At 47.0% G+C, this 25,346-nt stretch overlaps 4 protein-coding genes across 6 annotated transcripts; 1 reads left to right on the top strand and 3 right to left on the bottom strand.

The window, feature by feature from the left end:
• Nucleotides 1–152: 152 nt before the first annotated feature.
• josd1 (Josephin domain containing 1) lies at nt 153–5,026 on the bottom strand (the record flags this gene model as incomplete). Its single annotated transcript, XM_084456694.1, has 4 exons — nt 153–2,593; nt 3,700–3,894; nt 4,430–4,558; nt 4,710–5,026. The coding sequence occupies 4 exons, from the start codon at nt 5,024–5,026 to the stop codon at nt 2,479–2,481; spliced, it is 756 nt and encodes a 251-aa protein (XP_084312820.1). The 3' UTR covers nt 153–2,478.
• A 1,476-nt stretch (nt 5,027–6,502) lies between these two features.
• On the bottom strand, nt 6,503–9,974 carry LOC311324229 (uncharacterized protein). The gene is made up of 8 exons (XM_084456646.1): nt 9,849–9,974; nt 9,361–9,438; nt 8,883–8,933; nt 8,581–8,631; nt 8,312–8,362; nt 8,096–8,146; nt 7,950–8,012; nt 6,503–7,659 (listed from the first exon to the last, which is right to left on the bottom strand). Exons 1-8 carry the CDS (start codon nt 9,940–9,942, stop codon nt 6,869–6,871), a joined length of 1,230 nt encoding a protein of 409 aa, XP_084312772.1. The 5' UTR covers nt 9,943–9,974; the 3' UTR covers nt 6,503–6,868.
• A 254-nt stretch (nt 9,975–10,228) lies between these two features.
• On the bottom strand, nt 10,229–16,919 carry xrcc6 (X-ray repair complementing defective repair in Chinese hamster cells 6). 3 transcript variants are annotated; one of them, XM_084455959.1, is made up of 13 exons: nt 16,799–16,919; nt 16,247–16,332; nt 15,991–16,103; nt 14,367–14,508; nt 13,907–14,158; nt 13,550–13,736; nt 13,177–13,363; nt 12,794–12,962; nt 12,472–12,633; nt 12,206–12,335; nt 11,473–11,573; nt 11,138–11,254; nt 10,229–10,725 (listed from the first exon to the last, which is right to left on the bottom strand). In XM_084455959.1, exons 2-13 carry the CDS (start codon nt 16,320–16,322, stop codon nt 10,526–10,528), a joined length of 1,836 nt encoding a protein of 611 aa, XP_084312085.1. In that variant the 5' UTR covers nt 16,323–16,332; nt 16,799–16,919; the 3' UTR covers nt 10,229–10,525. The 3 variants fall into 3 exon arrangements, with proteins under 3 accessions (XP_084312085.1, XP_084312086.1, XP_084312087.1); XM_084455960.1 differs by having other exon boundaries at nt 10,229–10,722; XM_084455961.1 differs by having other exon boundaries at nt 11,473–11,570.
• A 447-nt stretch (nt 16,920–17,366) lies between these two features.
• On the top strand, nt 17,367–20,483 carry desi1b (desumoylating isopeptidase 1b). Its single transcript, XM_084456282.1, has 6 exons — nt 17,367–17,716; nt 17,902–17,923; nt 18,112–18,181; nt 18,389–18,498; nt 18,665–18,787; nt 18,982–20,483. Exons 1-6 carry the CDS (start codon nt 17,626–17,628, stop codon nt 19,073–19,075), a joined length of 510 nt encoding a protein of 169 aa, XP_084312408.1. The 5' UTR covers nt 17,367–17,625; the 3' UTR covers nt 19,076–20,483.
• Nucleotides 20,484–25,346: the final 4,863 nt, after the last annotated feature.

The following is a 25,346-nucleotide window of genomic DNA, read 5'->3' as shown; positions in this document are numbered from 1 at the left end:
ATATAGTAACAGAATATTCACTATGAGGTTTAACGCTATTGTCTCTTGGTCCTTTCCAAACTGAATCAAATCTCTCTTTATCCAAGAAATGAATAGACACATTTACGCATTAGGGTAGAAAGTGCCATTACAAGCATTTTATTTCTGTGAAAAACAAGAGAAAAAGGTGAAGGAACCGGGACCTTGTGGCAGGAGTGGTGGGTGGGATTGTCATGGCAAAAAGCAAAAATATCACAACACTACCAAGTTCCTTCTGAACCAGTGGTGTAGCAGCGAAGGGATTCTCTATCCAAGGGTTTGACGCTCTGTTTAAAAAGGCCTGGCAATCAAATTACTTGTCAGGTCATTACTATGTGATAACAGCAAAATGATTACACGTTCACATGAATACTTTAGAAAGTAGAGTCTTGTGGGCCAAGCCCACAAGGACTGGGGTTGAGCATCTATTTTAGGTGGAGAGCAACGACTGCTTCTTCTGTAAACACAAGTTAAGGCCATATCTAGTCACTCTTCAACGACATACACAGCTCTGCTGTGACGGCAGCTACATAGCCACCAACACAAATCTCTCATAAGGCTGATTTCAAAACATCAACACCAACAACAACAAAAACAATAACAACAACAATAACAACACATATCTGTCTGGACATGTGTTGATCTGCCAACTTTCACTTTTCCCTTGACTCCTTTTCAGTTTCTAAACGACTCTCTCACCTACTTACTCCCATCACCTCCCTCACATCAACACAGCACCAACTTCCCCTGAACTCCCCAAGCTTGTCGGACGTTATACGTTTTAACCATGGCCAAGACACTGCCAGATCACAGCTGTGCTCAGAGCATGGTAACTCCCTGCTGAAACTCAAGAGCAGATTTCACAACAGAGAATTTGGCAGATGGACATTCTATGTTTGCTGAGAGTTAGGCCACCCTATCGGTTGTCAGTTTCCCGTAATGATATGACCTCTTTCAATAACTCAGGGACAAGCAAAGTCTAAAGGGGAATACAGTTCTAATTTGGATACAGCAAGTTTCAGCAAAAAAGAGCTCCCATGCCTAGCAGGAAACCAGATGGACAGGATAGCTTCTATTGGCTATGTAAAAGTATGTGTACCGACAGACACACATTCAGACACTGTAGTGGCAGGAGTGCTGCTTGGTATTCCTTCCATTACCTTGTTGTCATACAATATGTATTGTACAGTATATATATGCTGTGTTCATACAGACCTGAGATGCGTTCAAATTCAGCAAACAAGGCAAAAATAAGCAAACTGTCTGAAAAGGTAGTTTACGGTGAACAGCAAGCTGGTCTGAGGGAAATGTGAATTGTATAACTGAATGAATGAATTGAATACCGGAGGCCCTTTCACTTGCAACTAATGTTTTGCTAGGTTGCAGCGCAATATGTACTAACAGAGCCACATCCAAAATATGATCAATCAGAAAATCATCACAGAAGCGACTGTGAGTAGCCTACAAACACTCTCGTCGCCATGTCTGTATATGTTTAATGCGAACCATTTGGAACGTTCTTAAGCCATTCAAATAAACATGTTGGCTGAATTAGAAGGCATGTCTGGTACGGTCTGTCTCTGTGCTGCTGGAGCTGCTTTGGCAGAGTGGAGGTCTGGATAGAGAACAGGTCGATTCAGAGGGAGAGGCTGAGGTGAGATGAGAACATACACAGTCACAGCGGAGCAAAGAAGGACACATTTGATTGGAGGATGATGCAGAGAGGGAAGAGTAGAGCAACATGAAAGACGCATCTGTATACCTCGAGGGCTTAACAGATGAAGACACAGGAAGAAGAGGCCCAGACCATACGACACACCTCCCACTCTTACAAACAACTGGGAACAGTTAACATACAAACCCCCAAAAAATCCAAATCAAAAGTGACATTGAAAAATAGTCAATATATACACCGATCAGCCACAAAATTAAAATCTCCTGCCGAATATTGTGTGTAAATTTGAAATGGGTTACATTATTGGTAGCTATTACACAATTGGTAGTTTATTACATTATTAGTTGCTTGCTACAGAAAGATTTTAATAGAGGGTGAATTATTTCCACATGATTTAAAAAAACTATTGACAGGTCAGAGCCGTTTTGGTGGCACAAGGGGAACCTACAAAATATAGGCAGGTGGTTTTAATGTTGTGGCTGATCGATGTATATATATATATATTATATATATAAAAACACATTAGAATTCCAAACTGCGAACATAAAAGTTCATAGATCTGTGTGTTTTGTGTGTACTGTAGTGTGATTCTGAGTGATCTCCCTGTATCTTCGAATCCTTCATCGCTTCAGCTCTCCTCACCCAGAGTCCAGCAATGTAAACAAAAATAATTAAGGAAGTCTGGCCAGAGTGCCTCCCTGTGATTGGCTTAGCACAACTCTACTTCCTCATCCGGCTGTCCCCTGATTGGACAACACATGCGTCCTGAGCAACAAGGTGAGATATCATTGGTTGGCTGGGAAGCCATCAGACCTCCAGGTTTGGTGTACCTCCACTTCCTCAGAGACGACCAATAGGAGTTCACAGTTCTTCCCTCGCAGCTGGTGACGCAGGAACTTCCTGTGATGTCATCAGAATGGAGGAGAGAGGGGGAGTCAAATGTGTACATTATGACAATTGTGTTATTACATCTGTTATAACCTTAAACTGAGAATGTAAGGCAAGAGAGCTCATCAATGTTTGGGAATATGAATGACCATTTTAACTTTAAAGGGGTAGTTCAGAATTTTGGATACAGAGCCTCATTTACAACTTACCTGTAATGTTGTTAATTGATGGAGTGCATTTTCAGTTGATTCCATGTTGTCTCTCATTCGGGTGTTAGCAGCATGCTAATGCTAGCACAATCGAGCCAAAATGGCTTGCATTCAAAGAAAACTCACTTATAAACACTCGAAACGATTAAGGATTGCCAGATAAACTAAACTCCATCAAAGTCATTAATATCCATCTCGAATGTGGCCATTGCAACTTGTTATTCTGTTGATATTAGTTGATAGTAGAGAATAGTCCACTCTTCTGTTCCTTGTTGTTGTGAAGACAATAGTGCCAGCTAGTTATGTATCGCTCTGCCTCCCTATTTACAGAAACAGACATATAGGTCCGAACAAACATACTGTATGGGTTCAACGATAGTTGGACTTCAAAAATACTGGTATGAAAACTCAAACACTCATATTTGATTTGGGAGCACTGTGGAGTGTTTAAGTGAGTTTTCTTTTAATGTTAGCAATTTCTACTGCATTGCGCTTGTATTTGAACACCGCTATCAACGCAACAAGAGACAACATGGAATCAATCAGCTGAAAATGTTCTCCATCAATCAACAACATTATCATCAATCAACATTATTGGTAAGTTGAAAATGGGGCTCTATGTCCAAAATTCTGGGCTACCCCTTTAAGAAAACGACCCATAGACATGGATCGTTTGGTGTGTTGTGTGATAAAATAATGATTCTGCACTAGGAATAGAAGAACTAGGTAATAGTTAAAGATGAGTTCTGTGTAGCAACTTTAATTATTGGCACAATGATGTCAAGTTACTATGTGGCGCCACCCAGTGGAGATAACATTGAAATCATGTATTACTATTATACTATTACTCTTATATGCTACATGGAGCACACTAAAGCAAATCTATTTACACCACCTTTAAGCACGCACCTGAGCTCATCAGGGTTTCCGATGGTGTGTGGACTGCGCAATTTGGAGTCCAGGTTATAGTAGACCCCGCCCACTTCTCGTACACCTATCCAGTGCTGGCGTTTTAGTGGCAGGCGGAGAGGCCCCCAGCGGAGGTTGGACGGCACGTTGAGGATGAAGCCCGTCACGTTGGACAGAGCTATACTGGCTACATCCCTGGACACACACACACACGTGGACAGAAACACAGACATAATGCACACATGCACACACACACAATCTGATTTTAGTGGCTACTGTACTCTTAGGTTTGGTGTTGATGCTGGGGGTTTTGTGGCTGTGGTAAAGAGGATATGTAAATGAAGTCTCTACTCTTTCCTCTTTTCCGCTGGCATTTGACCAGTGACTGCAAACTGCACTGCAGCGTTTTAGCACTAGTTGAGCTGCGCTTAACTGACAGTTGAACACAGCTCGTCAGCAACTGTCTGTGTGTTACAGGAAGTGAGTTTAGTCAAACCGTTCAATGGTTTCCCATGGAAAATCTTTTTACTATAATTCAACCCAGGAATAAGCTTATTCTACATATGATAACTCACTACTGTCCCCATTGAAAAGTAGGGGGAGCTTGCTAAGGAAGTAGCACAGCGAGAGACACGAGTACTATTGACAGATACTGTAATGACAGAGAGATTTTGACAGATAATGAATGAGCCGCTGGGTTCTAACAAGGTGAAGTGAAATCCCCAGTTACCTTCTTTTATCCCACCACACAGCCTCAAACCCACGCGTCTGCAGGGCGGCCATGATGACGTTCACGTCGTAGTTCCCGTTTCCCAGCATGCTTTTCTTGTGAGGCGTGACCAGAGTGCCAGGGGAGAGTCTGTGGAGGAACGGCAGAGATGGAGTGATGATGAGAGAGACAGATGGAAAGAGAGGGTGAAAGAGGGAGAGAGACAGGAACACTGCAGATGGCGGACACACAAATACACCACCAAAGCGCCCGCACGCATGCACACACACACACAGTTTACCTCTGATAGATGTCCTGCAGTGTGTCCCTGCTGAAGGCCGCCCCGTCCTGGAAGACGTTATTGAGCGCGTGCAGAGCACACAGCTCCCGACGCTGCTTCTCATGGTAGATAGGTGGAGGCGGTGGAGCCTGAACAGGCGAGAGATGTGGCCTCAGGTCTGTCCTCTCCACCCTCCCTCCTCCTCCTCCTCCCCCGGACCCCTCTACCTCACCCCCTCCTCCCCCTTTTTGCTTGCTGACCTTCCAGGGCATACAGCCCAGGTCCTGCAGCCCCCCCCCTCCCCTCCCCTTCCCCCCGGAACACGGAGCACTCCCCATCGCTGTGGTTACGCCGCTGCCGTGGGGACCATGGCCATAGCGACCTCTCAGCTGCTGGAGGGGCGTGCGGAGAGGGGAGGGGGAGGCAGGGTTAGGAGAACGACACCCAGGTCAACTGGGCTACACCTGTCACTTCACAATGGAGGACTGTGGACGAGAGGAGGAAGAAAGAGTTGGGAAAGGGGATAAAAGATACTAAGAACTAAGATTCAAGTTTGGAATGCTGAGGGCTGGACAGAATTTTCAGAACAACAATAAAAAAAAAAGAATTAAAAAAAAAGAGGATGTGCAAACCCCAGGAAATATTCCAGAAACGTCAGTTTAAAAAGGCAATGGACTTGGGGGGAAAACCCAACAACAAAACAAAGACTACAAGAAGCCAAAGTATGTGTCTCTCCTTTCCACTTCCTCCATTTTGCTGGTGTGTACAAGAGTCCAGGACGCTCTGCCAGTCACTAGAGCACAGCAGTTCTTTCCATCGCTGGGCTTCCCCACACAGGACTAGACTTCCAGCATGGGCAGGCTGCAAGTTGAAAAGCCGTAGAACTGAGACTTGCTGGTTGAAGGTCCCAAGACAGGACTCCCTGGAAAACTGTTGAGTGTGAGAGAGAGAGAGGGAGAGAGAGGGAGAGAGAGAGGGAGAGGGAGGGAGAGAGAGAGAGAGATGCATTAAGATGTTGTTACCCTTAATGTCAATGTTTGCTACAGAGAGGGAGCCAGATAAGATATGCCAGGTGTTGTGCTAAGGAGTTTTCTTTCCTACGGTCGTCAGCAAGAACGACAGGAGCAGCGGGATCAACATTCAGCAGCTGACTGTGAGATAGAGGAAGCTGCCTGGTTAGCAAATAAAGCTGATTGTAGCTAAAGCATACGATTTCAATGTAGCCAATATCATATTCTGTTTGAAGCTATAACTGAATACATCCTATATTGTCAATGGTTTACATGAACCATCGTTCAAGCTCGTCCAATATTCAGTCTCTTGAATAGGTAGCCAGGCTGCTGTACGTGCCACTCGTTTGATAACGTAGCTAGTCATGCCACAAAACCCCCCTCGCAATTTGTTCGGTTCTCCTCTTACCGCGTACTTTTCTCTTGGCGTGACAGCCCTGTCGTGGTGTTAGCATAATCCTCTAGAATTGTCCTTTTCTCCTCTTTTCAGGCGGTTGTTTAGTCCTTTGTCTTTAGCTAGCTGGCACTTTTCCTTGTAGCTCCTGTACCTCTCCTCAAGCATGCGCAGAGCGTCTCTGGCTTCATGTTTCTTGTCATAGTCTGCGTCACACCAGTCTGCGTACAGTAGCCCCTCCCCCGAGACTGCGAAACCCTAGATTCCAGTTTATTTTCATCTAGAGAGGGGGTGTGATCCAAAATGTTCCACAATTGTATCTTTGTAAAACAATAACATCCGATATGATCCCAAATACTTTGGATAAATGGAATAGGTGTACACAGAAGAATTAAACTTTCCTTGGACAGTCTTTATTTGGGCAAAAATTGCAAGACATTCAAAATAAACAGACAGGCGAAAATACAATAGCAGCATTGTCAGAAAATGTATATGAAAATATTGCAACATACTCGTAGCAGCGCCAAGGCAAATCAGTAGTATGGTAGAGGTGATTCACATGCGTATCTGTATGTCATGCACCCATTTGAAAACAAATTCCAGCATAAGACATGTAGGTCAACTCTCCACTTAAAGAATAAAACCACCCAGTGACCTGAAAACCATCTGAAAAATTGCACACCCAGAAGTGTATGAACACTCGCCATTTCCCTCTTTCACTCTACCTCCCACCCGCCGTCTCTTCTTCTCCCTCTCTTTCCTTGTCTGTCTCTCTCTCAACCTTTCCCTCCAGTCTCCGATATGTGTCCCAGTTTCCATGCCAACGTGGCGGCCATGTCTGCCAGTAGCTCCTCCCTGAGGCGCTCCTCCCTCGTCTGCAGCTCGTGGGTGAAGGGGCCCCTCAGCGCCCTCATCTCCCTCACCCTCTCCAGCAGCCTCCTGCCCACGGCCCTCCGCTCCGCCAGGGGGCAGTCTGGCCCGCTGTCCACCATCTCTGCTCTCTGGCCACACAGAGACAGGGCTGTCCTGAGGCCCCCGGCGTCCACGTCCAGGAGCTGGGCCAGCGAGCGGCGGGGCCCCAGGCGGTCTACGTGGGTGAGGACCGTGACGATGTGGCCGCTGGCTCTCTCCCCAAAAAGCTCCAGGACGGCCCGCGTGGCCTCCGCTGTGTCCTGGTCCATCCCGTCTCCGGATCCCGGAGCCTGGATAACCAGCAGGATAGCGTGGGGTCCGGGACTAGCCAGCTGGAGGCTCCGCAGGGCCTCCTTGGCCCTCTTACCGTCTCCCAGGGAGGGGCCAAGCAGGTCCGGGGTGTCCACCACCGTCACCTCCACCCCCTCCACCACCACCGTCCGCCTGGTGCTCTCCGACAGGGGCACAGGCTCCAGGCCACCGAGCTGCGGGAGCCGGCAGCCCAGAAGGGTGTCTGCCAGGGAGGTGCGGCCCCCTCCAGAAGGCCCCACCAGGATGAGCCTCACCCCAGGCTCCCTGGGGATGCAGCTGGGAGAGAGGCTGCCGGTCACAGGGGACTGGGGGTCATTGTCTGGGGGTTTGTTGCTGGAGGGCCCTGGGAGAGAAACAAACACAGGGGAGAGAAAACAATTAGCGGCTTCCTTGTTTGCTCAGCCCATTCAGTTATAGTGAAGTGGAAAGAGCACACGGCTACCACAACTTCAATAGAGAGAAAGAAGGATTGACGTCAGACCAGGGGCTTCACATTATTTTATCGCAGAATGTTTATTTTCAATGTATGATAAAACCCTGAAGACCTAAACTAATCTGATAGGACCCACAGATACGTCCGATGGTAAAAACGTGTTTGGTCAAGGCAGGCAGCAATCTATCAGGCAGACTTACTTCGTATGTGCTGCTGGGGTGTGTTGACCGATTCCACACATTGCTTAACGTTAGTGAGAGAACCTGGGGGAGGAGAGGGGAGGGGAGAGAGTTAGGGAGACTGAGTCAAGGGGAAGGGATAGAAGATGAGAAAGTAAAAAGCCTACCTGTTATGGCTCTGATGACAGCAGGCACCAAGCTGAGTTTAGAGAATACAACTAGGAGGAACAGATATATATTTAACTCTGTCAGTCAGTCAGTCAGTCAATCAAGCAGTCAGTCAGTCAGTCAGTCAGTCAGTCAACTAACAGATCAATCAAATCAACCAATCAAAGCCCTTGTATTATCTGAGTTAAATACTACTAGAATGAAGGACCTCTCACCTACAGTGAACCTCCAAATACGAGACAGCCACTTCAGCAGGTTCTGTATGACTGAAACACATTGAACCATGAGAGGGGCACATTCACTACACCACCTGGAGCTTGCCTGACACCAAAAAATTCAACATCATGACTATAGGATGACAACGTCAGAGATAATGGAGCTTGGAATGAAAGGTGCGAGTTCTGGTTTTCAGCGTGACTTCCCCTGCTTACGTGGGAGAGAAAGGAGGGATTGATGGTACAGGATGGCAGCACACCACACATACCTCGTAGAGTGCCCACGAGGTGGCTAATCCAACTCCACAGAGAAGACAGACCTGCAACACATACAGAGAAAAGATTATGTTTAACAGTGTCTCTCTATTTACCATGCACACAATTCTGGGGTTCCTCTTTGAGGACAAGCTAATGGCAGGAACGATTCCTGCGCTAAGGAAGATTATACCTGCTATAAGTGCTGAGCGCGAGGCACAATTAGGCATACACAACCCCAAGACGCACACTGAGGGTAGTAACACAGACACAGCAATCAATACTAGCCTGAGGTGGAACCGCTGAGTCAACATACCGGTGAGAGAACAGAAGAGACGGATGGGCCATCTTATCAGGGCTGGGAGGCCTGTGGTAGACCAGAGACAACAAGCGTCAAGATCACGCTAAACTGACATGGTTTAGAAATGCAGAGCCTGGGGAAATTGATTACCAATCATCAGACACACAATATCTGGTGGAATCGAAACCACACAAACCCCACACACTGAATAAGCAGTCTGCGATGATAAGATAACATAGTGGATCGTTCAAGCCGCAGGGATAGAATAATGTGAGGACTCATGTAGGTCCTATAATGGTTCCATTCAGACCCAGAAGTCCGACTGGGCCACATTCTGCTGATCAGAGCATTTCATGTTTGCGTTCTAGAATGTGGTCACAACATGTGTCTAGCCCAAGGAATGCATAAAATATTTTATGAATTCCTTGGTCTAGTTCCTGACCAATAGGGGTAAGGATGGTCTGCATGGACTGGCTGTGTGGTGGTCACTGACCCTGTGAGAGCTTGAAGAGGAGGTACCCCACCACAGTCAAAACTGCTGTCAGCACACTGTTGAAGTCCAACCACTGCCCTGAGCAGGAGCAGAGGGAGATGGGGGAGAAGAGCATGACTTGTTGCTTTGATCAGTGTTGCAACAGAACTTATCAGCTGTCACGAGTTTTAGGCTACCTCTCACCCAGATGTTTCGGGAGATAAGCAAATATAATTTGTGCTTCCTATACGTTTCTGCTTTCTGGTAAATTCAGCATATGTAACAGTATGCGTTTGAGGTTTCAAAGTGAAGCCAAGTGCGACTTTATCGTTTTTTCTTTTTGTTTGTAAATTGAAGAAAGGAGCAGAAAGAAATTGATAGCCTAGCTTCTGACAAGAACTAGCGCGAAGCAGTAACTTAGGCTAACAGTGTCCCCATGGCCTCCGTTGTTTACAGTCGTAAATCATTTTACCGTCACCCTCGTACAGCTATTTTCTCATCATCCTCACCCGTCACCGTGTTTTCCAAGTCAGTTGTTCCATCTCCGCAGTATGTGGAGATTTTAGTACACTCGCTGGACACTTTGCAATCGCACGTCTCCATATTCCTCAACACCAGGTTGTGGCCCCTGGGCGGTAAAGCGCCATCTCCGGTCACGTGGAAGTACTTACATATGAGGGCCCTCCAGGCTAGGCCCTGCCCACACCTATAGTACATCCATGGCCCACACCCTGACAGGAAATATGTTGAATAATTGCTTTATGTACCTAGATCTCACAAAGGGCATCATCTTGAGCACAATAAAAACAAACAATATTTGATATATTTTTCTCTTTTTATTGGAAATTACAAAGGCAATACATAAACAGTAATGGTTTTTCCCCCCCAACTTAAATGGTTATATTATCAGTACATAAGTTGGACTGGCTTCCCAGTCTTCCTAACTTTTCACTTCCCGTTTTACAAAAAAATTAATTACATTTTTATACTAGGCTGGCTACTACTGGCTCCTCAAAATGTACACAGATGGACATGAGCTGTGCCGTTCATTTGAGCTTTTTACAGACACCTCATCTGAAAAGTTACTAATTATAACCTCTAGTTTAATTTCATTGTATTAATGTACCAAAGCTTCCCTGCTTTTCACCCGAACTCCCCTCTTTACATAGACAGAGATGAAGAGCCTTCATTTGGTCAGCTGAGCGGTCAGTGCGTCTATCAGCTCCCCTTTCTTGGTCCCGGTGGTCCGAACACCGAACTGCTTGCAGGCGTCCTTCAGAACCGGCACTGTCAGTTTACCCAGGGTGCCTTTCTGCACGTGTGCCCGCAACTCGTCCTCTGCCATCTCCATCTTGGGTTTTTTCTCGGCTCCGCCCCCCTCTGCTGCTGATCCACAGGACATCCGGGGTTAGTTGTAGTTAGTAATAGTCATCATGCATAGATAGTACTAGTTAACATGCATAGTTAGCACTAGTTATACATGCATAGTTAGTATTAGTTAAACCTGCATAGTTAGTACAAGTTAAGCATGCACAGTTAGTACTAAACTCAAACCAAGCTCCAAACCCTCATTCCAATTCCATCATAAACCTAGGAGGCTTGGATAGGTGTGAGCGATGTGACAGTATTTTAGACTGCACAAGGGGCTTGGGGCTCAGGGGCTGATCTGGGATCAGCCCATACAGCCCACTCCTGGTCTCCCATCACAGCCACTGGGTCTCAGGATGCCCTGATTCTTGCGAGTGAGAGACTTCCACACTCCACCATCTCTTTGGGTTGTCGCGTAGCTGAGTCTCACCCGGTTTGCGCTTGGCTGCAGTCTTGGCCTCTGGGTTGTAGTTCGCAGGGTAGACCAGGTCTTTGAACTCCTGGACCAGCGGACCCAGACGTCGGTCCATGCTGTCCACCTTGGGCACTGAGGGATGGAGGGATGGAGGGGAGGGGGAGAGGGAGAGAGAGAGAGGCGAAGGAGAGAGAGGACAGGGAGAAGGAAGGGTACGGAGCAGAGGCAGAGGATGTGAGGAAGTAGGGGATGAAGAAGGTGGGAGAGAGAGAGGGAAGGCTGAGTTTTTCCACTGATCAGATACTTTGTGTATCTGATACGCACACGGGTCAGCCAGCCAGGGTACGTACTGGTGAAGTCCTCAATGGGTTCTGGTGCCATCAAGTCCAGAGCCAGAGCCTCCAGGTTCCTGTAATGCTGCTGGAGGACCGGGTTCTCAAACGCATCACTCCTGGAACACACACACACAATATCTCACGTAGGGGATAATCTATGACGAGCTGAGTGTTAAACAAATGGCATAATATGCCATTATTGTTGGATTGCTGGAAATGATCTAGCTCAGACCATGGTGGAGTTAACAGTACCTGTATCTGAAGAGTTAACAGTACCTGTATCTGAAGAGTTAACAGTACCTGTATCTGAAGAGTTAACAGTACCTGTATCTGAAGAGTTAACAGTACCTGTATCTGAAGAGTTAACAGTACCTGTATCTGAAGAGTTAACAGTACCTGTATCTGAAGAGTTAACAGTACCTGTATCTGAAGAGTTAAAGGTACCCAATGTAGTTTTTGACCACTAGTATGCGCTCTAGAGCAAATTTGAGAAGGTGGTCCCCGAAAATCGCGTACTACATCATTGCGTCAATACGCGGAGCACATAATAGTGACGTTTCACACATCTTTGTTGTTTTCAAAACATTAGCTAAATATCATTTTGCGAAGAAATTAAAAGGTAGGAAAGACATTCAAGTGATTCGACATGTTTATTAGACTACAAGGAACCATATAATCGAGGAATCTCGAAAATAAACAAAGAACGGATTATTTTGATTCACGTTTCGTTGGGTACCTTTAACAGTACCTGTATCTGAAGCGCAGCTTGTGGACGATCTCCTTCATCTTGTCCACCTGTGTATCTGAGGCTGTGGGGTGCTGGGGTTTGTCCAGGTTTCGGATGTCCTCCGCATAGGGAAGATAGATGCCATTGAAGCCTGGTGAGACACCCACACCCACCCACCCCCACACACACACACAGACACACATGGCGAATTAGCCATATTTTATCCCATTAATCAGCACAATTCTATGAGTGTGATGCATATTAAAGAGCAGCGGTGCAGTGTGTACCTGGGGGGGTGATCTGGGCCTGGCCCTCGTCCACCTCCTCCCTCTGGGGAACCAGCGCCAGGAAGCGTGGGGGGGTGTTACGGCGCTGGGTGAATCTACACACAGCAAACACACTCTTCTCACTGCACTTCCGCAGCAAGGCGGTGAACACACACGCACTTCCTGTGGGGAGGCAGGACAGCAGGCGGTTAGAGAGGGGTTCATTTGGAGTATCGGTATCTCCCGTCAAAACCTCAGTTAGCTTCTCACAACACACACATAGACACACACACACACACACATAGACACACACACACACACACACACACACACACACACACACCTGTGACCTGATCCTCCTCGGGGTAGATGAAGACGGCGGGTCGAATGTGGTGGTGCAGCTTGAGGCGGTCCAGGGGTTTGAACCCGACCAGAACCAGACCCGGGTCGTCGAACTTCTTTAACACGTCCACCTCGTCCTTCTCCATTACTATCTGTTTGTTCCCGTACACCTACGGGGCATCAGACACGCAGTCCACCGTGAGGACGCACCCGGAACGCACCCGGAACGCACCCGGAACACACGCTAAGTCACGATACACTGAGATTACACTGTGTGTACAGACAAACATCCGCATATACCCAACTACTACAGTACTCCCATTGGCCCACAAGTGAGAACTATAACATGCAATTACGAGGAATCAACCCAACCCCGTCCTTCACCTGAGCCTTCTTGGTGTCACTGGGCAGCAGCAGGCTGCCTGTCTGCGTGTGGAAGAGGCGGGTCTTGGTCCTGACTGGCTCGTTGGATTCGCGGTACAGCCTGACGGCGGAGGGCTTCCTGGTTTGCAGGGCCATGTTGTACACGCCCACCGCCACCTTCACACCCTCCCCCAAACTCAGACTCAACCTGGGGGAGGGGAGGGAAGAAATGGACGAGATGAGAAGGAGGAGTGGAGAAGAGAAACGAGGGATGGAGAAGAAGCAAGAGGAGTGGAGGAACAGAGAACTACAGGGAAGAGGCACTATATGGAAGGGAGAGGAGAGACAGAAGGGAGGGAAACGAGAGGAGAGAACGTGAGTCGGCCAACACTACCTGGACAGAGGTCTCTTCTTCTGCTCCTTGGCCCTGACCCTCTTCTGGAGGTCCTCCAGCTTCCCACAGGCCTCCAGCTGCAGCCCCAGCTCACTCTGGTCTTCCGGAGGGCTCACCACGTCACGGAAGAAGAGGGAGACGTCGAACCCACCCGGCTTTGTCAGGTGCATCAGGTCAATGACCACGCCTAGGAGAGTGAGAGACAAGGAGGGAGGGAGAGAGAGAGAGTGTGAGAGAGACATAATACTGGATGTCTCTGAGGCACCATTCAAACTTCCCTGAATCCTGAATCACACCAGATGACGAAAACACGACAGGAAACATGAAACACGCAGCATGTTCTCTCTCCCAACCCACCGGTCTCCTTCAGGTCCCCGGCCTTAGTGCGCGTCTGGCGGTCGCGCGCGCTGTCCCCTCCGTGCGGCGAGTCCCTGCAGGTGAAGATCATGAGGCGCTTGTGGGAGAGGCGGAGCTTGATGTCGCTGTAGAGGTTGGAGCAGCACCAGAGGGCGTCGCCCAGCGAGGTCTCCCCGCTGCCCAGGGTCTTGGCCGCCAGCAGGGGGCCCTTCTCCCCTCGCAGGGCCTCTACATCCTGGACTCGCTTGGCCCCTGGAGGGGGTGGGGGCAGGAATGGGTGGAAGGAGGATGGGGAGGAACAGAAGGAGAGGAGAGAAACAGGAAACGGGTGAGGATCGAAAGCAAGAGGGAACGAGATGGCGGTGGAGATGAAGAGGGGAGAGTTGATGCCTGTAAAGACATCGGCAGGGGTCACTTACTGGCTTCCTCCCGGGAGAGTCCGGGTCACAAGACTACCTACCGGGCGTGTCCAGATCGTGGTAGATGTAGACGTGTTTAAAGGAGTTCCGGGGGTTCTTGCTGTGCTCCGTCCCATAGAACACCAGCGCCACCAGGTCCCTGTCACTGCTGATGATTTTACTGGTATAGACACTGCGCACACACTGTAGGAGAGAGAGACAGACGGACAGACAGGGAGAAAGAGAGAGTGAGAGACATCTGTCACACACACACACACAGTAATGTGAAGCTAAATGAGGATGAAATGGAGGGACAGAGAGAGAGGGATCGAGATAAGGTGGAGAGGGAGGATGGCAGACATTAGATTTTAAATTAGTCATTTAGCTGACGCTATTATCCAAAGCGACTTACAATAATTGCATTTAACGTAGGAAAAGCCAATGTACTACTTGCCAGAACTCACAAGTGCATCTCTTTTCTTAAACAAGTGACTAGGACAGCATCACAGCATCATCTATTGCTGAAGGCAAAGTGCAAGAAATGCAATCTAAAAATACAATAGGTGCTTAAGAGGGAGGATCATGGTCGTACTTTTTGAAGAGATTAGTTTTGAGCCTGCGGAAAAAGATGGACAACGACTCTGCTGTCCTGACACCAGTGGGCAATTAATTTCACCACTGCAGGGCCAGGACAGAGAAGAGCCGTGACCGTGTCGATCGACCGCAGGGGCCTCTGAGTGACAGGGAAACTAGTCACTCTGAGGCAGCAGAGTGCAGTGGTCGGTAGGGGGTGTAGGGTTCGACCATGGCCTGGAGGTAGGAGGGAGCTGTTCCTTTCATGGCCCTGTAAGCTAGTACCAGAGTTTTAAACTGGATGCGTGCTGCTACAGGGAGCCAGTGTAGGGAACGGAGAAGGGAAGTTGTGTGGGAGAACATGGGGTGATTGAACACCAGGTGAGCAGCAGCTTTCTGGACAAGTTCCAGGGGTTTAATGGCTGACACCACTGGCTGGCCCCAGCAAGGAGGGAGTTGCAGTAGTCCAGGTGGAAGGTGACAAAGGCCTGGAAGAGCAGTTGCGTCGTTTCGTCAGTGCAAATCCTCCTGATGTTGTAGAGCAGGAATCTGCAAGAGTGTGTGACATATGTGATATGTGCAGAGAACGACAGTTTGTCATCCAGGGTCGCACCCAGATTCCTCGCAGTCCGAGTCGGTGTCACCACTGTGTCTTCAATGGTGATGGACTGTTCCTGGTGCTGTCAGCCCTTCTCCGGGAGGAACAGCAGCTCCACTTGTGTGTCAGGAAGGGGAAACAAATGACTGGACCAGTTGGGTGTCATCGGCATAGCAGTGATAGGAGAAGCCATGTGAGCGAATGACAGAACCCAGCGATGTAGTGTAGAGGGGAAAAAGGAGAGGACCTAGGACAGACCCTTGTGAAACTCCCGTATTCAGACTATGTGGTTCCGACATCGACCCTCTCCATGTCACCCGGTAGGAGTGACCCATCAGGTAGGATGCAAACAGGGAGAGTGCAGAGCCAGTGACGCCTTTCTCCTCAAAGGTGGAGAGGAGGATCTGGTGGTCTATCGTATCAAATGCTGCTGACAGTTCTAGGAGTATCAGAACAGAAGAGAGAGAGAGTTCACTCTTGTGAACACAAGAGAGAGGGATGGGAGACCAGCCCACCTGCATGGTCATGTCGAAGTTAGAGGGTTCTCCATCCTCTCCCTTGACAAACATCTCCTTGGACGCATCGACTAGGAACACCAGACTGTCCCTGCCGGTGTGCTTATATTCACCTGTCAGGGACAGAGAACACAGAGTTGGCACTCGCTTTAAACTGACTTTAACGGCCTACTGACGAATTCTATTGATCAAAATGGTAACTCATAACATTAGTGATGTTGCTGTTGAGACTGAAACTATTGTTTTTCTTTCTCACCTCCAGACTCTTCTCCCTCCTCCGTTTCATCATCACCGTCATCATCGTTCTGGTAATAGGCGTTCCACTCTGGCATTGTGCTCTCCCTACAAGGAAAGGTGGTCGGTCAATCCAAGTTCAATTAATTTAAGGAAATTATACGGGGACCTAGTAGCACAGTGTGTATTCTTGTTAAACGACGGACAAGTTAAGACAATTACTAGACAGTGCAGACATGGTTAGCCAGCTAGCCGACTGACTAATCACAACATGAATAGGCTCTGTGCACCAGCTCCACTACTTCCTGAAAGGAAGTGGGCATCTTTATTTCCTGTCCTATACTATTGGATTAAGTGATTTATCAGTTGTGCGCTGGGTGTGCCGCACACCTGATCAATCACTTAATCCAATAGTATAGGAAATAAAGATGCCCACTTCCTTTCAGGAAGTAGTGGAGCTGGTGCACAGAGCCTATGGCGGGTAAAGTTTGCTAGCTTTAGCTTGCTAAATTTCAGTGTGGCATTGTAGTCACAGGCAAAGTTTACTGGGGGCAGATTAACCCTGGAACACTACCTTAGCTCCGACACTGTGAAGTTGATAGTTGATATAATGATACGTTAATTCCGATTCTTGCTACAGATGTTGATAAGCGTGCTCTCTGAGATGTGAGCGCGCACGACTGGTCTTCTTCTTCTGCTGTGTGCTTGTCTGCTTGAAGAGCTGAGTACACAACTTACTGCCCTCTTCAGGGCGACTATGGTACTGACTGCGATGTTGTCAACAAAATATCAATGACCAAAACATTTATGTATCACTTCAGTCACTTTTTTTTTTTTTTTTTCCACATACGTAATATTTAATATGTTGCCTTATTTAGATACTAACCGAGACCAAATATTTAAATCAAATATGCGCTGTAACATATGTTTTGTTTGCATTACACATCATGTCACTTATTTGATTTAAATTGTGCTCAATCACGCTTTTAGGATGCAAGATTGATACATATTATATTTTCTGACAGGTTGACATGACATTCTAACACTTAATATCTTGCCAGCTGTGTACCCACATTGACCTGTCAGATGCTCTGGTTGCCAGAATGTGGGTTTCTTGTAGGTTACTCACAGTGACACAGCACCAGCAAACGAACTAGCAGGCTAGCTATCTAGCTATTCGTCGCTTTACTTTTTTCCTGGATTTCAAACAATTGGCTATTTTTATATGTGAGCATATATGTACGTTTTTTGACTTACTGAATTACGCAAGTGACGTTTTGAACTTGTCTACTGTAGCTGTACTGTATAGCTAGCCTACCTGTCTAGTTAGCTAGCTAGCTAGTTCGTTTGTAAACATTGCAGATAGCTGTTAAACAGTATTTCAAGACACCAGATTGAACCATGGATCAGCAGAACACGTCGTACTCTGTTAAACTATACGTTTACGACATTTCCAAGGGAATGGCGCGCCAACTGAGTCCCCTTATGCTGGGTAAGTTGCTAACTAGCTAAGCTAGCTCTCCCTTAACATGGACTTGGCTCTCGCGCAGGGAGTGATGCAATGCAGGGGTGCGCGATCACGAGATCGAGGATGCTTTTTTAGGCCCATTGCATAGCTATAGAAAAGCTTGTGCCAATGCAGCACAATACTTACATTTCTCTTTTATTCTTCCACAGGGAAGCAGCTTGATGGAATATGGTGAGTTGGGGGATTTCTAAACATATTTTTGGGGGAAATGTCACATAATTTGAAATAGATAGTTGGTATAGGGACATTATTTTATGTTATGGAGATTGTGTGTGTGTGTGTGTAAAGTTATTGATGGTTTGTTTATCAACAATGCCACACATTCTAATAGCAAATGCTTTGTCATTGCTCATACTAAGGCACACAGCTGTTGTGGTTCACGGGGAGGAGTTCTTCTATGGCGGAGAGGGCATCGCTAACTGCCTGCCTGTAAGACCAAGCTTTATAGTGTTCACTTCTTCACCTTTATTTACAGTCCCGATCCATACCTTGTTTCACAGTCGATCTAAAATTGTGTGAGGGAGCTGTGGAGTCAGATGCCATAGTGACTATACAGAGGGTGTGTGTGTGTGTCTGTGTGTGTGTGTCTGTGTGTGTGTGTCTGTGTGTGTGTGTGTGTGCATGTGTGCTTTACAGAGTGGGACTTCCCTGGGAGATCCCAACTCCATAGTGGACTTGGGGAACACAGAGGTGACCGAGGAGATCTTCATGGAGTACCTGTCTTCGCTGGGAGAATCAACATACAGGTAAGGATACATATCTGTTATATGGTTTCACCTGAACTTGCTGTAGGATGTCATTGAAATGTGCTGTGTGCATTCACACCCCCTACCCACGCTTTTACCCCCTCCTTTCTCTTTCTCTCTCTCTCTCTCTCTCTCTCTCTCTCTCTCTCTCCCCCTCTGTCTGAAGAGGTGACAGGTACCACCTATTTGAGCACAACTGCAACACCTTCAGTAATGAGGTGGCCCAGTTCCTTACAGGCAGCCAGATTCCCGCCTACATCACCAACCTGCCGTCTGAAGTCCTCTCCACGTGAGACTTACACACACACACACACACACACACACACACACACACACACACACACACACACACACACACACACACACACACACACACACACACACACACACACACACACACACTCATATCTGTCTCTACTATCATTGCTCGCAATGAGCCATAACCAACATGTTTACCATATTTTCTTGTGTGTTTCCTCACAGCCCGTTTGGCCAGGCCCTGCGCCCCATCCTGGAATCCATCAGCATCGCTCCACCAGGGGGCAGCAACTTCAACAGCCACTATGGCCAGAGATAGACAGGCAGTCATATGAAATATAGGAACTGATATGTCACTTTGTTTATGGGTGGGAGATGGGCAGCTCTGGGACCTCAGGGAGTGTTCTACCTAGATATTCCCACCAGTCAGCGGGTTAAAAGCTAACAAGCCATAATACTTTAACTGGAGTGTCCTTCCATTGATAATGTATAGATGCGTAACTATCTGTCAGCAAAAACATTCAACCAACTATCCACTAACCCTAACTAACCAGTTGTTGCATATCTACAGAGTTGATTATCTGTTGATGGTAGGAACATAATTCGTTCATATCTATAGGGATAGTAGATTTTATGACAGGACCTCAGAACAGCCCAGGACCATCTGAATGTAATCTAGGGGGAGCTGCAGGGTCTCTCCCTTCCAGAGTTTAATACTAGCTAATACTGTCTAATACCTTGGAGTGCTCTTGATTTAGTTCACGTAGTCCAATGAAACCATTGGATTTGGTCCCTTAAGGGCAAACTTAGAGGTAAATCAAATGTTCCTCATGTAGTATTATGTATTTGGTATTTGTATTTGCCCCATGTCTCTATGGTGCCCAGAGCTGCTTCTCTCTCCTGCACAGGAGTGGGGTGTGTGGGGGGGTCCTCTTTTAGTGATTTCATCTATTTAGGTTTACATTGTGTTGTTTTGTGTTCTTTTTTTGTCATCATGACTTCATAGACACTCCAATGAGCAGGGTAGAGTGGAATAAGGAGAAAAATGAGGAAGGAACTCAAGAAAGGACTGAGATTTAAGTTGAAGGTGAACAGAAAAAGTGATCAAATTGGACATTTGTCAACTTGTCATTGTATTGTTGGTTTGGAATTAGTAGCTGTACTTTTTACCAACTCCAGTAAACTTTCCTATTTCCTTGAAAGCATACAGCCACACAAACAGGAACACCTGCATACGCGCACACACAAGTACAGTATACATACTGTACACACACACACACAGACACACAACCATTAATGACCTCGAGGCACTGAACAACTGTGCTTGATCATGAGCAAGAATATACTGTACCATATCCAGAAATGGCATTTAGTTTTGTTGAGGGGTTTAACATTGGTAGCCTAGTACTGTATTAGATCTGTCATGGTGCTTGCTGTTCATGAAATATCGTCATGCCAACTGATATTCACTTTCCTGACAAATATTGTCATTTTGTTGCCATTATTGTCTCCATGCCCTTTAATTTTGTTTGTTTTAATGTTTTTATTCCATTCTATTTATTCTTAAATTAGGACAGAGACATCTTTGTAAGTTAATTCCCATAAAGTTGTAATGATTACTATCCTGAATCTAATATATTGTTATTATACTATTGTATAATCAAACCTGGTGTACAGTCATTCACATTTGGTAGTGAATCCTGTTGTCATACTTAAAAATCCATCCTTCGTCCCTCTTTTGTGACATAAAGATCCAGTTTCCATTTTACCACATTCTGAATCCAAGTGCTTGATAAAGAAACATTTTCTGTACATGTATGGCTTGTGAGCATGTGTGGTCTTTTTAGTCCACCCTACTCAAAAGGTGTATTGTCATTTCTCTAGGCCGGTCTGATGTTGGTATACAGTTTGCTGTAGTATAATGTTTAATTAGTGAAGTGGACATTTTAAATAGAGATAGGAAAACATTTTTAGTCAAGGCTTAGGCCTTTGTGTCTGGGAACTGATGATCAATCCATGTAAGGCTTGTAGTGAGTGACTGATTCACCACATGGTGGCAGTAGCGAGTTACTAATGCCAAATCCACTCCTGTAGGCTCTGGAATCCTCCAGACAACTGATCTACAAAAGCTATGAACGCTTCTGTCAGCACACAAACGCCAGGGTACACAACATTGGGTAAAAAACGACAACAACAACCTTTATGTCTGAAATGGGCAGAATGAGGGGAGAACAGCACTGCAACAGAGCTGAGTGAGCCACTTCAGAAGAAGTCAGGATGGTGAAAATGCTCTTCTACCTTCCTCACTGTCTTCTAGCTCCCACTCTTTTCCTCATATCCTTACTCTCCTTCCATCCTCACTTGTTCTTGCATTCTCACCATCCTCCCAGCCTCTCTTTTAGTCCCATCCTCCCTTTCTTTTCCTCCCATCCTCTTATTCTTCCATTCTCTCCTCTTCCACTCTCTTCTCCCTCCCTCCCGCTCTCCTCCTCCCCCCATCCTCTCCTTCCAATCTCTCTTACTCCCACTCCACACTTCCTTCTATGTTGGTTTCTACCTCCTCATTACTGGAGAATCTGGAACGAGAATCAATCAAACCAGACGGTGTTACACTTTATTTCTTTTCTTAACAAATGACGTTGAAAAATGTATCTTAAATTAAAAGTGTTCAATGGTTTAGTCATGTTAATTAAGTCGTTTGATCTTTTGAGCAAGTGTATTTTTTTTTATCCATATAATACCCTTGATTATCACAGTCTAGGATTTGTATTCTGAAAATACACATCTATCCAATTAATCCATGTTTGTAGTGTCATGTAGGCCTACAAAAGACATGGCAGAACTCTGGACAGTACTAAATATTCTCACATCTGTACCTCTGTTCTCTCTCATTACTAGTCTTCACTGATCAGAAGTACCCATATCTTGTACACTTGTTACTGTAGCTTCCAATACCGCCATCCTATCAAAGTCAAACATTTAGCGTGATATTGAGTTCTTAAGACAGGTATGTCATCAGTAGCTGACTCTAATCTGAAAAATCTATTCACTCAATTTAATATTTGTCATATATTTCATCAAGCCCTTATGCAAACAAAATATACAGTGAATTCCAACACATGAACAACATTATAATAAACCCCAAAATATTAACTTCTGTAAATCTACAAGCATAACACATGATTTTCAGATTTCTTTCGTAATTTTTGTATACACATAAATACATAAATGTACAATGTCATAAATGTATTCCCAATGGAACAAATAAAATGCACAAGTGTTACCTGTTATACAAAGGGACATCTTCAGGTTGGAAAAGAATGCAATATTGTCATAGTGGAAAATATCAGAAGCACTTAATTCATCTTTCAATGCTACGAAGAATGACTTACTGTAAGTATAATTAATACTGAAATAATATCTATATTGCTTGAACATCGCCATTCCTCTGGTTACACCTGTCCAGGATTTCCTTGCCCGGCTTTTGGTCATGGCTGATTCTCTGTGCGATGCGTATAGGCCAACTGTCTGGCTAGTGTTGTGTTATATTCAACATGTCATTCATGTGTTGTGAGCCTCATCTGTTGGTTGTGTATTTCTTAAGCAGTACGTGCGTTTTGGCACAATATTCTATGTTTGGCGTTGCATAGGACAGGCCATCACTTCAGAGGACGCTCCCAGAGAACCGGCCCAGTCTGTTGTGCAGTCAGAGGATCAGTCGCGCTGACCGCTGCTGGCACGGAAGTCATTTACCACACACACGCACACACGCACACACACACACACACACACACACACACACACACACACACACACACACACACACACACGCACACACACGGTCCTGTTCACGGGGGAGTGAACGGTGAGAAAACACATGCTGTTGTCTCCAGACCAGTAACTTTCCCCCAGAGCTGTGAATGAGGAGGCCGGCAGAGGAGAGGCATGGAGGCTGGGGGAGCAGGGGGAGTTGGGGGAGGCGTAGAGGCAGGAATGGAGGCTGGGACGGAGGCTAGTGGGGCAAGGGAACTGAGGAGGGGGTGATGGGTTATGTGGAGGTGTAGAGAGGGGCTTGGGCTTGTGGAGGTAGGGATGGCACGCTGGGACAGAGGGTGAGGAAAAGGGATGGAGGGACAGAGGGAGGTGGAGGAGCACCGCTGCTTCCGCCCCTTTGTCAACAGCCTCGTGTTGACCGATCAATGAGGATTTGACCTCTGATCTTGGAGGACATGGACATTTGGGATCTGGTTTGACATTTGAAATGTCACAACCGTCGATCCTCGATCCTCTGCAGATGAATCTATGGACCAAAGCATGGTTAACTACATATATATGAAATGTATATGTAGTTGTTATTGTCCATTTGAGGTTACCTGTAGCACTCTGTGTGGTCAAGGTATGTTGTGACACTGCTACGTGTGTAGTGTGAGTTCGTTTGTATCATTTGTTTGTGCTTTACCACAACCATCAAACATACTGTAACATCATTGGCTGATTCATTGGTCCCTGCATCATTGGCTCATGCATCTCTGTCTATTCTATTGGCTGTGAGGAATCTACTCATAAACAGCATTTCCATTCCACCTCATGAAAGGAGCGTGAGTTCGTGTCCCCAGTCCGGTAGCCATGTAGACACACACAGTAACAGCATTGCCTCTCATGCCGTGACTCAAGCACTAATGTCAACAACAGCTATCCCTGTCCCTGGAGCGAAGGCCTAGTCATTCAGTCATTAAGGTCTGCACTCCTGGCCAACATCAGTTCTGTTGTGTTTAGAAACGGTTGTGGTTCCTGTGCTTTGTGAAGGGAGATGTCATAACCGTAGCAACACCTCTATTGAGATCCAGAGTGTGTTCTCGGCCGTCCAGGCATCAGGAAGAAAGTGTAGAATATCTGTAGGGCTGGAGATGCCGCGGCCAATTCCCTTTCACTGACGGCCTGAAGGGGTTTCACACATACACACATGCATGCACACACACCCACAGTCATGACCCAGACATTCCAACAGAAAATACCCTGATCTACAGTGACTCCTGTCTCATTGCTGGAAGGAAAGAACGCTGGCTGTACACCCATGTTTTTCTCCCCTCTCCCCCTCTCTCTCTATCTCTCTCTCTCTCTCTCCCTCTCTCTCTCTGTCTCTCTCTCTATCTCTCCCTTCATCCAGCTCATAAAGAACCCTCTCCATCCCTCTTGCATTGGGGCGAGGGCTGATTGGAGCTGACATGACGATGGCACGGGGCCCATCCAGTTAATGTGGCCCCAGGGACGCCCCTGTGTGCTGCCCCTGATGGCCTGAAAACAGTTCACTGGCTGGGAGATGGAGGTGAGGGCTGGGGGAGAGATGGAGGTGAGGGCTGGGGGAGAGATGGAGGTGAGGGATGGGGGAGAGATGGAGGTGAGGGCTGGGGGAGAGATGGAGGTGAGGGCTGGCTGAGAGATGGAGGTGAGGGCTGGGGGAGAGATGGAGGTGAGGGCTGGGAGAGAGATGGAGGTGAGGGCTGGGGGAGAGATGGAGGTGAGGGCTGGGAGAGAGATGGAGGTGGCGGCTGGGGGAGAGATGGAGGTGAGGGCTGGGGGAGAGATGGAGGTGAGGGCTGGGAGAGAGATGGAGGTGAGGGCTGGGAGAGAGATGGAGGTGAGGGCTGGGGGAGAGATGGAGGTGAGGGCTGGGGGAGAGATGGAGGTGAGGGCTGGCTGAGAGATGGAGGTGAGGGCTGGGGGAGAGATGGAGGTGAGGGCTGGGGGAGAGATGGAGGTGAGGGCTGGGAGAGAGATGGAGGTGAGGGCTGGGGGAGAGATGGAGGTGAGGGCTGGGAGAGAGATGGAGGTGAGGGCTGGGGGAGAGATGGAGGTGAGGGCTGGGAGAGCGTTTGAGTGGATAGAGAGGGATAGGGAGGGAGTAATGGAGGGATGAGCTGTGCAGATAGATTTAAAGGAGAGGAGGGGTCAACATAGTCTGAGTGATGCTTTGAGCGGCAAGGAGAGAGAGAGAGAGAGAGAGAGAGAGAGAGAGAGAGAGAGAGAGAGATGAGATGTCGAGAGGAGGGCAGTGGAAGGAGGAAGAAGGAGCACAGATCGTGTTAAGTTCTGAGAGGATCCTCAGGGCAGTGACTTCCTGTCTCCTTCCTGGTCCGTGCGGTGTCTTTGTCCAAGCGAAGGTTCTGGTAGGTCTAAAGTGATGAGTGATGAGTGGTGGTGCTGCTGCTACTGCTGCTACTCTCCAGTCTTATAGCTCCTCTGACCTCCTAATTTAACAGACAGCCATGGAGTCTGTTATCATCTTAACTTTATTCTTTCCAGTTTCGAATCCCTATGTATGTGTTTTACCAAAAAATAGTTTTGGGGCGTCTTTCTTTCTTTCTTTCTTTCTTTCTTTCTTTCTTTCTTTCTTTCTTTCTTTCTTTCTTTCTTTCTTTCTTTCTTTCTTTCTTTCTTTCTTTCTTTCTTTCTTTCTTTCTTTCTCCCTTTCTTTCTTTCTCTCTTTCTTTCTCTCTCTCTTTCTTTCTTTCTTTCTTTCGTTCCCTAGGTTCCAGTGCGCTCTCGTCCCCCTTCCCCCTTTACAGCAGGGCTGGTCTTCCGGGTGTTCC

The sequence above is a fragment of the Borostomias antarcticus genome, assembly GCF_949987555.1.
Source record: "Borostomias antarcticus genome assembly, chromosome: 22".
NCBI classification, from domain to species: Eukaryota; Metazoa; Chordata; class Actinopteri; order Stomiiformes; family Stomiidae; genus Borostomias; species Borostomias antarcticus.
This window is presented reverse-complemented; position numbering and strand designations above follow the sequence as displayed.

What these genes read in the sequence shown, in the direction of transcription:
- LOC311324229 (XM_084456646.1), bottom strand. Translation starts at nt 9,942, where the DNA reads ATGGAGACGTGCGATTGCAAAGTGTCCAGCGAGTGTACTAAAATCTCC. An exon ending in CCTCTTCAAGCTCTCACAGG is followed by an intron (nt 8,934 to 9,360) that starts GTCAGTGACCAC and finishes GGTCTACCACAG; the next exon opens with GCCTCCCAGCCCTGATAAGA. An exon ending in TGTCATCAGAGCCATAACAG is followed by an intron (nt 8,013 to 8,095) that starts GTAGGCTTTTTA and finishes CTCCTCCCCCAG; the next exon opens with GTTCTCTCACTAACGTTAAG.
- xrcc6 (XM_084455959.1), bottom strand. Translation starts at nt 16,322, where the DNA reads ATGCCAGAGTGGAACGCCTATTACCAGAACGATGATGACGGTGATGAT. An exon ending in GGAGGGAGAAGAGTCTGGAG is followed by an intron (nt 16,104 to 16,246) that starts GTGAGAAAGAAA and finishes TGTCCCTGACAG; the next exon opens with GTGAATATAAGCACACCGGC. An exon ending in CCACGATCTGGACACGCCCG is followed by an intron (nt 14,159 to 14,366) that starts GTAGGTAGTCTT and finishes CACCCCCTCCAG; the next exon opens with GGGCCAAGCGAGTCCAGGAT.
- desi1b (XM_084456282.1), top strand. Translation starts at nt 17,626, where the DNA reads ATGGATCAGCAGAACACGTCGTACTCTGTTAAACTATACGTTTACGAC. An exon ending in AAGCAGCTTGATGGAATATG is followed by an intron (nt 17,924 to 18,111) that starts GTGAGTTGGGGG and finishes GCTCATACTAAG; the next exon opens with GCACACAGCTGTTGTGGTTC. An exon ending in GCATCGCTAACTGCCTGCCT is followed by an intron (nt 18,182 to 18,388) that starts GTAAGACCAAGC and finishes TGTGCTTTACAG; the next exon opens with AGTGGGACTTCCCTGGGAGA.